The 15,676-nt window shown below is 35.6% G+C and overlaps 1 protein-coding gene across 1 annotated transcript in view; it reads left to right on the forward strand.

The window, feature by feature from the left end:
* The window catches only part of PDE4D (phosphodiesterase 4D), a 1,528,950-nt gene that overhangs the window by 307,768 nt on the left and 1,205,506 nt on the right, over window positions 1–15,676 (forward strand). Inside the window, exon 2 of the mRNA XM_034960060.3 lies at window positions 2,277–2,407. Within this exon, the coding sequence (XP_034815951.1) occupies window positions 2,366–2,407 (42 nt within the window). The 5' untranslated portion in view covers window positions 2,277–2,365. The remainder of the gene's footprint in view (window positions 1–2,276; window positions 2,408–15,676) is intronic.

The raw sequence follows: 15,676 nt of genomic DNA on the forward strand, positions 1-15,676 counted from the left end.
TCCTAGACAATACTTTTTACCTCATTCATTTTGAAAACACATATGTGTATTATTATCTTTCTTTTGTAGATCTGGAAAAAGTTCAGATAAATCAAATAATGTACCTAAAAGCTACATAGAATGCCAGTGGAGAGCTGAAATTCCAACCTATACCTATTTGGTTCCAAAGTCTATACTTTTTTACTGACGCTAGGTACCTCCTAGCTATACAGGGTGAGAAGAGCCATTCCATCAGCAGTCAGTTTTCAACTGAATCTCTTTGCCTATTGAAATTTCTCTAAGTTCTAAATTCCCATAGGAAAGTATCTCTTAATGATGGTCTTTAAATGATTTCAAGGCAAATTTTTTAAAAACCTGGTTAATTCAGCAAAGCTTATCAGGTCAAATCCATTATTTGTCTGATTTGACTGATTTGTTACCATTGAGTCACTAGCCCAGTAGGGCAACTATTCCATGGTTGTCCCTAAGGCTACTCATTAAATCCTGGATGAATAATTAAATATTTTGAATAAGTTTTTCTCTGATAATATATGTTTCCTACAGCTGTTATCTAAAGTTTTTTCTCCCTAGATATGGAATATTTCGTTCAGTTTGTGTTAATTTCTGTCCAATTCCTAAATTACATGAGTAACATAATTCCGCATTTTCTGGGACCTATAGGATGCTAATTTGTAAAGGTGATTCAATTGCTGGAGGTGTACTAGCTGAGAACTTTCCATTTGTGGATCAGCTCCTCCCTTCAAATCCTACTCCTTTAGAAAAAATCCATACACACTCAGAGAAACAGTATTTGTCTTAGCAACTCACATTTGATTGTGCATTTTTCTTTAATCTTCAGGCAAGCGTTTCTATCAACCTTGGAAGAAGGCTTTGTCCCTTGTTTCCCTTTGAGTCCCCAAGTTGCATCCAGAGATATTCTTAGCCACAGTGAACCTTACTTCTCTGTTTCTACCTCTACTTTGCTGTTACGGGACCTCTGACCTCCCGCAAAGTGTCTTCCTTTTATTTTGAGAAGACTTGAGAGGGTGACTCACATATATTCCAAACAAGTATTTTCAGCCTTTAAAAAGGCTGGGTTCCCTGCAGGCTTCTCTGCTTTCATTTCATATGTTTTTTAAAAAACGATACATAGTTACTTTGTTTTTTATCTTTTAAATGTATAATTCATACTATTTTGTACTTTAATATTTGTCAATCATTTTAGCAAAACCAGCTCCTTCAGACCTTGATCACTGTTACTCTTTTCCTTAAGTCTCAGACACATGTTTTTTGAGAAGCTTAGAACAAACCCAAATGATAGAACTACATGCCGCTGTTAGCATCAGCCTACACCTACACTATTAGCTTAAACCTGCAATATCAGAGTTTCTGTGGTTTGACCAAGCCTTTTATCCTCTTTCCCTTACAGTAAGTTCTTTCCCAGAAAGAAAATATCAGCCCACATGCAAATATATCTTATAAATATGTAGGTTGTGTCCTGATGTAGCAGAATATCATAAATGAACACATCACGTATAGCTATTCGATTTGTTCTTTCTTCAAAACTCAAAATGGAGAATCTCCACTGTAGTGTCTAGGAGAAAGCGAAGATTAGTTAGGTAATGAGGATGTCAGTGTCATTCAAGTGGCAATCACTCTGGAATATTCCTTGAAATAACAGTTACTGCTTACTTAACAGTTATTGCTTATACTTTTTGTTCTCATCTTCTCAAGTATTCCTTACAACCACTTAGAACTAAAGGGGTAGATAACTCACTAAATTTACTGAAGAGTCATTGGATTGGCTTCAAGGTACTATTGATTATTGTCAGTGAAACAAGATGCAATGATGCAGTTGCTCAGAGGGCTCTTTTCTTCACATGTAAGTAAGATTCCTCCAGCAGTGGATCACCTTAGTGATCCCTTAGTGAAAAATTGTCGAGTCCTTAGCTGTCCCAACAAGAATCGACATATACACAATTCAGTTTGCATCTTCATTTTATACATGTAACTTTAGGTTATGGCTATCATATCTGTTTTTTTTTTTTCAGCCACTAAAACTGTAGAGTTGAATATTTAATGGAAAACAGATGGTGCTTGAAATCTCTAACTTACATTTAACAAAAGCTGTTTTGGAAATGTTGCTTATGTATACTTTTTTGTTGCTTTAAACACAGCACCGTTTTAGCCTGTTCTGATGAATTATTTAAGAATTAACTGTCCCAGTCTAAGACAGCATTTCTAAGTGCAAGTGTTAAGCATAACTTGATTAAACATTTCCTTCCTTTTCTTTTCAGCATTCCAGTTGGCTTTTGAGTGGATACTTGCAGTGAGAGCATTGACACTGGAAACACTAGTTCCCATTTTAATTACTTAAAACACCACGATGAAAAGAAATACCTGTGATTTGCTTTCTCGGAGCAAAAGTGTAAGTAACCTTTGTTTTCATCTATTTTCTAAACACATGTACATATAACATTTTAGTTTTGGTTTTGGATTTTAATGCTATGCTATAATGATTAGGCTTGTGGGAAACGTTTAGTCAACTTTCAGTTCTCTGTCTGTACACAGCTTATTAACAAACAAAGACTAGTTTGTCTGTGTGACCTGTTAGCATTTGATGAGAATTCTTTCAGCTAGTTTATATCTTACCATTCATTCATATATGTCTACAAGCCTGATGTTGAACACTCTAATTTTTGAGTGCATGCAGAAAATATATGATTAAAAGTCAAAATATAGGGAATTTATGTCTTGAATATGAGACCTTCTGGGCAAGTCCAAAAGCATAAATTGTACTTACGTTATTAGTTACTTCAACCAGTCACATTCTGAAAGTTCTTCCCTTCCATGAGCTTTCTACCCTGGCATATATCTCTAATTTCTTCTTTTAATCTTTTTTTAAAAACATTTTAAATTGAACATCCTCAGGGCTCTACTGAAGGTTAAACCTTATTTCCAATTACGTAGTGTTCTTAAGGTACCACAGTCATGATACTTTTTAAATTTATATTAGTGTATGGAAAAAAGCAAATAGAGCAACTAAAAGAAAGCCATACAAGGAAAGGATGAAAGCAGACTGTTAATTTCCATCAAGCAAGCGCTAAGAACACATCCCTTTGTTCATTTACCCAAGGGGGACAAGGCATCCAAACAGATGTACTTGTGACGTAGGAACATTAATTTGAAGGCATCAGAAAAACCACAAATGCAAACACATTTCTCTAGTATGGGAACACTTTGTGTTATAACCAGTGATTCTATTGTGGTGGCCCAAGGCCATCTTTCATTCTTTCTATGGAGTTACCATCCAGCTTTTAAGGGTGAGGCATGAGTATGTGCAGATAAAGTATAGTATGCCCAACTGTGTTTGTTAAAAAATGAGGATATGCTGAGAGATATGCCAATCCTTTGACTGAATACTGTGTTTAATAACCAACCAAGTAAATTCAACAAAATCTGAGGAATTGTTCAAATTTGTGTGTTTTACTGGTTGGTGTTTGGTTGTATGGATTATTGCATAAAAGAAGGGGCCATGGCTTTGAGCCTGGAATTCCTTTTATCATCATACAAAGTCACTCACTGTAATAGGAGGTGACCTGCATACAAACTACCAAACTGCAAACACATCTTTCTCTTACTGAGTTTTCTTATTATAAATTAAATATGAAAGCAAACTATTCATATAATGTTTTCTGTTATTGAATTTCAGAGACATGAGATCTGAAAAAAATGTGTAAAGGCAAAAGGGAGAATATTTTGAATAATTACAAATGTCATTAAACACTTCCCTATTCTTGGAGGAAAACATTGTAAAAGCAAATGATTAACTAAGCCGTGACTTTAAGGAACTGAGACTACTTAATGATGCTAGGAGACTTCCTATTTGTATTTGTTTAATGCAAAAAATTTTATCTTGGTGGAAAGGCTCAAGCTATCCAGATTAAGAGACCCTGAGTTGCCTACATTTGTCCAAATGTAAACAGTAGAACTCTCATTTCACTGCTTCCTAGCTTCTTGAGAATCCACTGGCATAAAGAAAATGCTTCCACTTAATTAAATGACTCTAAGCAGAAGTTAATGTTTATCAGAAAAAAAGAGCCAGACTTATTGCCTAGTTAGAAGTTGTCACTTTAGGGCTATAAAATTTTATTTTGCTCTGGTCTGAGCATATAACCCTCCAACGCTTACGTTTTTGCCGTAATATAATCCAAAATTGTATACTTAGAGGTAGATGTTTCCTGGTTTTGATGAAGAAAGTTTAAAGAATTAGTTCTCTTTAGAATCTGAGGATGTTTATCTTTGGCCTTCTGACATTTGGAAATCCAAAGAAAATGTTCGAAATTTAAAACAGTCTCTGTTCCTCCCTACATGCCTCTCTTGTAGGTCTTGCATCTTTCATTGTGAAAATTTAAGGCATACAAAAGAGGTAGAAAAAAGATCATCCTTAAACGATCACCTTACTTAGTGAGTTCCTCTCATGAGAGGGGTTCCAGTGTGTCTTGGAAGACCATTTAGTCACTCTTCAACTCAAACAATTCAGGCATAAGATGGGTGGTTAAACTACGTGAGTATTCTGTTTCCTACCAGTTATGAATTTCTATGATTCTATGCCATGTTGTGCTCATTCGTAAGTTGAATCAAAGACCAGTTCCCAAATAAATATAAAATCGAGGCATCAGGGCAAACAGAGTATATTAATCAGCTTGGGCTACAATATACCATAGATTAGGTAGCTTAAACAGAAAAGTATTTTATCACAATTCTGCAGGCTGGGAAGTTCAAGATCAAAATGCCAACCAATTTTGTTCCTGGTAAGCTCTCTCATCCTGGTTTGCTGATGGCTTGCAGAAAGCTACTTTTTCCCTGGGTCCTCACATGGCAGAGAGAGAAAGCAAGATCTCTGCTGCTGCTTCTTTTAAGGTCACTAATCCCATCATTAGGGCCCCACCTTCATGAATTCATCTAACACTAATTACCTCCCAAAGACCCCACCTCCAAAAACCATCACATTGGGGGTTAGGGCTTCAACAAATGTATTTCAGGGGGACACAAACATTTGGTCCATAAGAGAGTTTGATATTCTTTTTTTTTTTTTTTTTTTTTTTTTTGTCTGAGACGGAGTCTTGCTCTGTTGCCTAGGCTGGAGTGCAGTGGCGCGATCTCGGCTCACTGCAAGCTCCGCCTCCCTGGTTCACGCCATTCTCCTGCCTCAGCCTCCCGAGTAGCAGGGACTACACGTGCCCGCCACCACGCTCAGCTAATTTTTTTGGTATTTTTAGTAGAGACGGGGTTTCACCATGTTAGCCAGGATGGTCTCAATCTCCTGACCTCGTGATCCGCCCGCCTCGGCCTCCCAAAGTGCTGGGATTACAGGCATGAGCCACGGCGCTGGAGTGCAATGCCGGGATCTCAGCTCACTGCAACCTCTGCCTCCCAAGTTCAAGCCATTCTCCTGTCTCAGCCTCCTGAGTAGCTGGGATTAGAGGCATGCGCCATCACACCTGGCTAATTTTGTCTTATTAGTAGAGACAGGGTTTCACCATGTTGGTCAGGCTGGTCTCAGGTGAATTTGATATTCTTAAGGGATGATTGATTTAATAAGTCACTGTCTTGTTTAAGCCCAAAGGGTAGTGACTAGTATAATGGAATCTGTATGTTTTCCCAATTTGATAACACTGAAAATGATCTGGTCAACATCTTTCTCTTCATTTCTTATTTTCTAAATTTTATGTTAGGGACATTCTTACCAATGATTTTTGAAGTCTAATAATCACTTCATAGACCTAGGAGCTAATTTTAATTTTACTGAAAATGATTTTCCCCTTTCTTCACTATTCTTAGTTTGCTTATTTTATATTGTTCTTTCTTAACATCAAATCCAATGACAGGTCTCTGAAGTATCTTGTCCTATCAATGGATTTACTATTTAACTTTTCAGATGTTTATAAATTTCAGAACTGACTATCTCAGTTACCCTTCTTCCCTCTGCTAATGCCTGCTTTCTTACTGGCTTTTAGCTAATCAGGAGAGGGAAGGAAAAGTACAGACAAGAGAACAGGATATAAAAATTTTTGTTGTAATTATATATTTTGAAATCAGGAGTTAAACAAAAAATTTTAGCATTTTCTTTTCTTTACAATATCCCTGTTATTCTCCAAACTCATGAAGTTTTATAAATCTTCTCATCTGGAGAATAAACTAGATAAATTTTAATTCTTATTCATTAATAAATTTTCTTGTGTATTAAATTCTAAACTTTCTTGTAGTCTTTTGCATTAAATTCCCAATTTTCTAGTACACTGAATCATTTTCTTCCTACCAGTTTGAAGATATTCAAGATGTCATCTACTCAATTGGATTTGTTAATTTTCTTGATGAAATTGCCCTTTATTTGACTTAGGATTCTTATGGATGTTCTACATTTGGATAAATTTGTCACTCACCAGATGTCTTTGATGTTCCTTGTTCTTTTTTGATAGAATTGTTGTTCACTGTTCATTCAAAACTGGAAGCAACTCCTTGGTGTTTGGAAGACATAGGGTATCTGGCACATTCTTTCATAATGAATTTAAAGCCCACCTAAATAGGCTGTCAGTTTTGAGTCCGGGGGCTAGGAGCCCATCTGGTGAAATTTTTCCCAGTAGGCTCCCTAGAATATTGCTTATTTTCATGGAAGACTTTAAAAAATTGTACAAACTTGGTAAACTAAAGTGATTTTATTCTTAAGAAAATATATATTTTTTTCCATCTGTACCTTTACATTGCTGAGTTTTTAGAAGCAGTCACTCACCTAATGACCCAGGGTGAGTTATTTATGCCATTTTATCTGCATTTTTTAGTGTCTGCCTGGAGTGGGCAGCCAAAAAATAAATTTGGAAAAGATGGTACATTTTGTTATGGCACTTCAGAGCTATCTGCATTCATTTTTCCTCACAATTACCCTGTAAGATAGAGTATTTTTTATTTGTATGGTTAAAGTAAAAATAACAAATTCCTTCCTAGATGGGCTTCATTTCTCTACTATATTCAACCCCACCTAAGCTACGAGATTGACAAAGCTGTTGCAGCTTAGAATCCTAATAAAGTTAAGGATGTATAAACTGATTTTTTTCACTGGTATTCACTCAGTAGGGTCCAAGAAGGTCACGGGAGATGCTGTAGGTAAAATCCTTTGAAAAGCACAAAATACAAAACACAACCAAGTTCCTGCTTGTGTCTTTATTCACAACAAACTGATATGAGAAGTTGTAGTTTTAGAGATTTCACTCCTTTGGTCCTTATGCCTGCCTTCCAGCTTGTTCTCCTTCTTTACAAAGTTCTACAAATATTTACTGAATGGCTACTGTGTGTTAGGCTCTGAGTATCCAATGTAAGATACATGTTCTCTCTACCCTCATAGAGCATATCTGATAACTAAATTTATAATTTTTACAATTTGTTAAAATTATTTCACCACCCTGTCTCCCTAACCCTGATCACCTAAATCTATCCCATTTTAATCTTTAATTCTTTTTAGGAAGGCTGAAGTTCTGTATCTCTCTGAAATCTCTATGTATTTGCACTTCATCACGTTGTGGGCACCCTGTTTAGTAGGGATATTTTGAGCTGTGAATAATGTGCTATAATTGACAATTATGCTCATTGTTGCAGAAACATAGATTATTTCAGAGTGGATAAAAAGAATTTTTCTCAGATAATCAACAATAGTATAAGAATAGCCAAGAGTATAAATAAATGTGAGAATGACAGGAAAGGTCTGAAAGAATAGTGACTGATCAGCAACCATTTGCTTTAAATCAATCACACGTCACATGACTGTTTTAGTGACCAAAGCCAATCATTAAATTGTCATCTTGGAAAAAGTTCCACTTTTTTCTGTATTGTGATGTGTTTGCTATTTCATTTTTGGACAATTTCAAGTTGAAGTTGAATTACAAATGATTACGTCCAAGAAATAATTGCATATATTGTACTTACCACTGTAAACACCACAGATACAAAAAAATGGAGAGAAATCTTGTTGCATTGTTAATGAATATTAAAAAATTATTCTTACAAACAAAATCTCTCTATAACAAAGTGAAATTTTGAAGAAAAGCATAATTGGTGGAGTTTTCTATCAGTAGTATTTGCTCTAGAAAAATGTTTATAATGGCTGCTTATTTTTAACTGAAGGTAATTTTCTTTTAAAATTTTGTTTAGCTTTTTTTCACTATTGAAATGGCAAATGTTTTGAAAACTAAAAAATTGACTTCAATTAAAATTATTAGTGTGTTTACATTGTTTCCCATGGTCAGCACTTTCAAGGGCAGAACTGGAATTGTCCCTGAGTTATAGTTCTGGCTTTGCATCTGTGCATCTATGTCTTGGTAGAAGAAGTGGGAGTAAGAGAACCATAAGTAATTAGTTTTATTATCAAATGCTTCCAATATCTAGCATATTTTTTTTCAAGGGTAAAATGAGCAAAACAGCATTGAAATCACATTAAAAAATAAAGCAAACAAAAAATCCAAACCAAATCATCAAGCAGAAATCATTTTAAAAATGCTATACAATAATCAATTGTGTTCTATACTTCTGCGCCAAAACCTTTAAGTCTTAAAGCTTTCCTAAATGGAATTAGTCCATCAATAAGCAGATAACAACTTTACTTTTATTGTTGAAAAATGTCACTCTTGTCAGTTCACAAGTTTCCCTAACTTGTGCAAATTAAAAGCCATGATAGCAAGGCCAAGAATGGTTCGTTGGTATATAGTTAGAGAGACCCTGACCCTGCTTTCTTGTTCTTCCTATTACCCAGGATATGTCATATGCAACACACATGGGGGTAGGGATACCGCCCAACTTATAGCACAAAAACTGAGAATAAGACATTTAGCTTATAACTCTTTTATGGTAATATTCCCCTCCCACTGCCATTCTTCCTACTCAGGTAGTCTGGACTTCTGTTTTGGCAATATTGCTTCCATGATAAGGATTTGACTGTACTTGCAGCCCTCAACGTCCTGAATTTAATACAATCTACGATATTTGTTAAGCCCTCACCAACTATTTGACCAAACTATGACAGTTACATCCCATGGAACTGTATACCAAATGGTACCCCAGCAGTTCAGAGAGTTAACACACCACCAATTCACTTCCAGGTTGGGCTTTAAGATTTTCAGAGGATCTTGCTTATGAAATCATATTGGCTTTTAGATAAATGTATTAAAATTACTGAAAACAAATGATAACACCACAGTACCACAACCTAAACAATCCTTTCTATAAATTAATTTAAAACAAGAAACAACAAGCTTTAAATGTCATCATCTCTGCTTATTGTATGTCCTTAAAAATATTATTAAATGTCCAACTTTTATTTTTCTAGAAGAGGTCATTATATAGCATTGATTTGCCAGCAGGGTTCTATTTGAACATACCAAGAGACCTAGACATTGCTCAGAAACAATAGTCTCAAAATAAACAAGGGATTGGAGGAAAAGATGAGAGATCTCCAGTATGTCTGCATATAAGGGCTGAAAAAGTAAAAGTTTCCAATTGTTTTTTTTTCTTTGCAAGTGCTCATGCAGGGATTCAGAACATGCATTCCTCACCCAACGTAAATGAAATAATTGGCAAGTAGTCAAAGAAGACCATATCCTTGAGTGGGTAGTATTGTTGTCTATTTGGAAAGCATTTACATGTTTTGATTTCCTGAAACAATGCTGAAAATGTCCTAATGCAGGAAGGGAGAATTGAAAACAACCACCATAAAATGCAATTAGATGTTGGTAAAAGGGACTCAGAATAGACGTAAGTTAAAACTTTCTGACAGGGTTTTCTAGCATTGGGACAGTATTTTTTGAGGAAATTATAAAATGGTCTTATTTCAAGATCTTTTAACAATCTGATGAAATATTTATGGTTCTTTAAATTTGTATTGTTAATATCATACTCTGAATTATAAAAAATTTAAACATTTTAGTTTATAATCTTTAACTTCTCACTATTATATTTATAAATGTGTATATACTCTGTGCATATGTAGACATTCATGAGGAAGATGAACATATATGTTAATTGGCATCTGCTCATTTAAAACTAAAGTTGTATACTTTCATTACAGTAATACACGTCATTCATTAAATTATCTTGTGGCATAGTTTTACAAATTCTTACCGTTACATGACTTTGGGTGAATGACCTCACTGGTGTCTATATCACTCATGTGTAACATGAGAGGAGTAGATTAAATAAACGAAAAGATTTCTTTCAACTCCAAAGCTATGACAATGTATTTCCAAGATTGTGTACTTCTTAGAACAGGCTCAATAATAATTTTTCACATTATGAACTTTGCAGTCAAAGAATAGGTTCTTCTTAACCTAACAAATGACTCTCCTTTCCACCCAAAGTATAAACAGGATCCTGATTAATAAATTGAGTTCATCGAATCTCTGCCAAGTATGCAAAATCACTGCCTCTGTTTGTTGGACATTTATTGTCTCTAAAAATTGATGGAATTGAAAATAACTTCATTTTACTGGGACCTCAGAGAATTAATTATTTAAATTTTTTGCTGCTTTAAACATTAATTTTCTTAATTTACCCATATATGTTGCTGATAAGAGCTGTAATATTTTGAATGGTTGTGCTTTGAAGAAATCTGAATCCTTTTGCTTTGTATTCCAATGACAGCAGCATTGACCAGCGACCAGCTCTCTTCTGAAAACTACCATTTTGACCCCTACATTTCACCTGTTGTCCCACCAAGCCTGTCTGTTTTTCCATTAACAGAGACCTCTGAATTGTTGTGCCAAATGTGGACAGTGTTGTTTCTTCCTCACTTTCCTGAATTATAACCAGTTCCAGGCGGTAACATGCAACCGAACTTTACTGAGTCCTGGACATAATGGGAAAAAATCATAGTGTAGAAAGAAAACTATAGGACTGAATATAAAAAAATAATCATTTCTGGCATTACAGGACAAACCCAGTCCTTTCTGCTTAGTTACTGACCTACCCCCTGTTGCTTTGCTTATCTTCCCACAGTGAAATGTCTTTCTTCTTATATCCTACGTGGTTTCCAGGCCCTTTACTCCAGGAAAGCCAGGAGAAACCCCTTATTCCAAGTTCAAGTAAACATAATAATTTACAAAGATACAACTCTGCCCACAACAAAAAATTCCTTTTACAGCGTTATGCAAAGGCATTTAGACTGGAACATCTATGTTCCAGACACAGACCTTAACCAGTCTTTTGTCAAACTAAAGGAGCAATCTTTCCTCAAAGCTGGAATAACACCTTTTCTTTTAAAATAACATTTCGTGTCTCACACTCCCAGATGTTTTCATTTAAGACTTTAGAAAATACTGGGATCAGTTATCAGCCAAGAGTACCCCCATTCTAATAAAAATATTTAAAGACATGGAAAAATCAATGAATCCACACAATCATCATCCTCACCAAACCCTTATCATTTCTATAACTCACAGTAAATAATCTCAAGTTCTTTATTTTGGTAAATTAAGAAATTCCAGAGTAAACTCTCTAGCTTCTGATTTAAGCTCACAGATGCAGAGAGCTTCAAAGAGTGTCCTTCTCATTCTTACTATAAGGAAAAAACTATACAAACTACCCATTCATTAATTTAAAAAAAAGCACCAGCAAATTTAGGTCGTAGGGCAACCAAACAACTCAAAATCTGGAAAGAGACAGGCACCTGCAAGGAGAAAGAGGATGGCATCAGTTGTTTTTCCTTGGGTAGACACCACCAGATGTCATGTAAACCAGCAAGATGATTCAGCTAAACATTCTAATGAATTGCTAAGGCTGAGTATGGGCTAGCATGAAAATGTGACACACTGGAGGTGGCAGATATAGGTAGGGGGTGCATCCTATAGCAGGCTTTTCCTCCACAAACCCCACCAGGCACTCACAGGAAAGACTGGGGAGAACAGCAGCCACCTTCAAAACCTCAACCATTTCCCAGTGGAATAAAAGAGTTAATTGGCAAAGAGAATAGTAAAAATCATTGTCTTAGGGAACTGGAGGAAACCCATTGGTGATGGTGGCAGTAGGAAGAATGATCGTGGTGAGGGGATGAGAAAAAAGTAATGCTCTATCCCCAGGGGTGGGGTATGGAATATATGCTAGGATTTGCACAACAATTGGAGAAAGTTGCAGGAGCACTTGTGAAGGCCACATTGCTGATACAGAGGTACACATTACCTACCTAAGACCGAGTCTTAATCAGAACATCAAGGAATGCCCTTCCTCCCTGGCCTGCTACCAACAGCCTAACAAGTGTTGAGTAAAAATAATATGGGAATATGGTTGAATATGGAAGAAATTCAAGAGACACATTCTCTTTAGGGCCCAGCATTAAGGGAAGACCCAAAGCTAAAGGGGGGGCAAATATTAAGAAAATAACAACTGGCAAGCCATTTCACAATCTATTCCTCTTTAAGAATCCAAAAATATCTATCTCAGTATCTACTGTCCTACACAAGATATCCGGCTTTCAGCAAAATATTATGAGCATATGAAAAGGCAAGAGAAAGCACTCCAAAGAGATAATACACATAAACATGTGATATATGGGACACATATAAAAATTATCACATAAGGAATTTAAAGTAACTATGATTAATATTTTAAAGGTTCTAAAGGAAAAGGTTGACCACATGTGAGATCAGATAGGTAATTTCAGAGGAGATATGGAAACTAAGAAAAATCAAATGGAAATGCTAGAAATTAAAAACATAGTCAAAGAGATTAAAAAATGTCTTTGGGCTTGTTAGTAGACATGAGACAGCTAAGGAAATAATCACTGGACTTGAAAATAAGTCAGTAGAAATTACCCAAACAGAAAAAAGAGTGGAAATAAAAGGGAGAAAGAAAGAACATAACAGAGCATCCAAGAACTCTGGTACAATATTAAGTGGCATGACATATCCATAATTGAAATGACAGAAGGAGAGGAAAGAGAAAAAGAGGCAGAAGAAATGTTTGAAGAAAAAAATCACTGAAAAAATTTCCAAAATTGATGATGGACACCAAATCACAGACTCAAAATCTCCAAGTATATCAAGCAAGGTATATACCAAAATAAACACACATGTGCAGAGTCATGTTATATTGAAATTGCTAAAAATCAACAACATAGTGAAAACCTTAAAGGCAACCAGAGGGAGGGAATGAAAAATTACCTAAAGAGAAGTAAGGATAAGAATTACAGCAAATTTCTCCTCAGAAATGTTGTGAGCAAGAAGAAAAAGGAATGACATCTTTAAAGTATTGAAAGAAAAACAAAACCCAGTAACCCAGAATTCTATACCCAATAATAATACAGTTAAAACAGGAATTTAAATTTTTCTGACTGAACTTTTTAGGTTCCTATTCTGTCTGATGTCCCCAAAGTAATATGCACCTATTTCCTCATTTTATTTTGTCTTTCCTTTTTCAAATCTGAGAGGGTAAAGCTGTTTCTTCTATTCAAGACCAACACCTCTATTACCTCAGAGGCTTAGTCAATTGCCTCCTCCCTCTATAGGCTCAATTGCAATTTAGCTAATCTCCTATTTCTCCTTTTTACCTTGGTCTATGAACTAGACCATCCAGTCCTTTCTGTCACTCCCATCCATGTATATCTCTTTTGACAATTCTAGTATTTATCTTTTTCTTTCTAGTAGTTATTGCTATTTCCTTCTGGGGCTGCAAGTTCCTTAAACAACGCTGTTCCCCAAGATTCAGTCATTGGCCCATGTAATATTTTAAGGTATGAAGACACCTGAAAGATCATAAGATATCTCTTTTCCTGTCTTAACTATCTTCTATTTGATTACCTCTCAATTTCCATATTTAGTTCCCATTTCTACTTTTAGTCACAGAACTCTAACCAAGTGCTTGCTGGACATTTGTAACGTCTACACAACATTTCCCAAACTAGATCCATCCATTATTCTTCCTCATCTTTAAACATACTGCTACATATTCTAAATATTTTCTATTATATTTACTGCCTCAGCTATCCAGTTGCCTAAGGCAGAGCCCTGGGAACCTTCCTCAGCTCCAGACTCATCATCCCTCCCAACATCTAAACAAGCAACAAGTGTTATTGCATGTATTTGTGGGCACATATTTCTGAGTCCTCATCTCAGATTGACTTCCCTTTCCACCAATGCCCTGGGGATCACCTTATTTTTTCTCCCCAAGATGGGTCTCATTAAAATATACCACAGTAGTGATACGTAGTAAAATTATATATGGAAGCTGCTGACTGTTGCTCCATTAGCTGTTTCTGTGGCAACTCTATTTTTTCCTATTAATAGTGTACTAAGTGTTTTGAATCTGTGTCTTTTCACAACTTCTTTTGATTACAGTTTAAGATAGCCTTTAAATACTAAATTCATAATAAGGTGGAGCTGATTGTGTGTGTGTGTGTGTGTGTGTGTGTGTGTAATTTCTGTTACAGCCATCATTCATAATTCATTATTTGTGAGGAATAATTATAGCAAAGACTGATTAGATGAAATGTTAGATTATTTAGTATACCAGATTCAAATGGAATTAAAGTCTAATATATGTGTTAATGTGGCTAATAAGAATAACAATAATAATTTAGAATTTCAAAATGCTTTTAAGTTTCCATATACTATTACAACATTTTCTTGTTTTTTTCCTTTATAAAAACTTACAGGTAGGAAAGGCAGTTATATTTATCCTCATTTTATGAGCCTTAGACAGATTAGGTGAGTTAGCCAAGATTGCACAACTAGTAATGGTGAATCCTAGATATACTTCAGTTCTTCTGATTCCAAATTCCTTACTTTGGACACTAAACCTTGGAGCCACACAAATGTAATGGTAGGCATCACTTATGTACTAATGTACCTGTTACACCATGTGCCTACTGGAGAGAAACTGTAACATATTTATAGTCAATTATCTATATTTATAGCTATCCTCATAGTTGGATAACAATGTTATATTTTAAACTCTAGATACTTTTGCACTCTATGACAGAAAGTGGATTTTTTGTTTAGGAAGACATTTTAATTATGAATGGAGGCTTGTTGGGGATCCCTATTAGCCTTTGTTAAATCACAGGGAAGGTAAACTCTTTTGCATAATAAAGTATTAGGATTTTTAAACTTGTCCCCTGACTGCTCAAGAGATGAAGTTTGGGGAGCGGCAGTGCTTTGGAGGACTCTGGTAAGTGAATAGATATAAGAAAGTTCTGCAGGGATAGAGCCACATGGCAGCAGACAGGGCTTAGGAAGAGGGACTACCAATTGTCCCTGTAGCAAAGATGGCCTGGTTAAAGCCTCTTTAGAATGAATGAGTTCTAGTAACCAGTTTTAAAGATTTGTCTGTTTCTTTTTTCCCCTCAACCCTTTCTTTAAACTTTCTGTAATCACAACAGCATTGTAACAATTTTGCCTCAAGCTGGGAAGAGAAGGGCTGTGTTCCTCCTAGAGACAAAACAGGGAAGAAAGGTAGCAGGGGCAGAGTGAAAGCAATGATGGCTGTGGAATTGGAACAACTGTGCAGAGGAAGCTGTGACAAATAATTAGGGTTGGTGAAGCACCTGTCCCTTTGGAGGTGTTTCCCAGAAATACTGGGAAGGGCTCTAAATGTCCCATTGTTATGTGGGGAGATGGTTTTGTTTATTGTATTGCCCACAGAAGTCTGAATACATTCAAAT

The sequence above is a fragment of the Pan paniscus genome, chromosome 4 (genome assembly GCF_029289425.2).
Source record: "Pan paniscus chromosome 4, NHGRI_mPanPan1-v2.0_pri, whole genome shotgun sequence".
Classification (NCBI taxonomy): domain Eukaryota; kingdom Metazoa; phylum Chordata; class Mammalia; order Primates; family Hominidae; genus Pan; species Pan paniscus.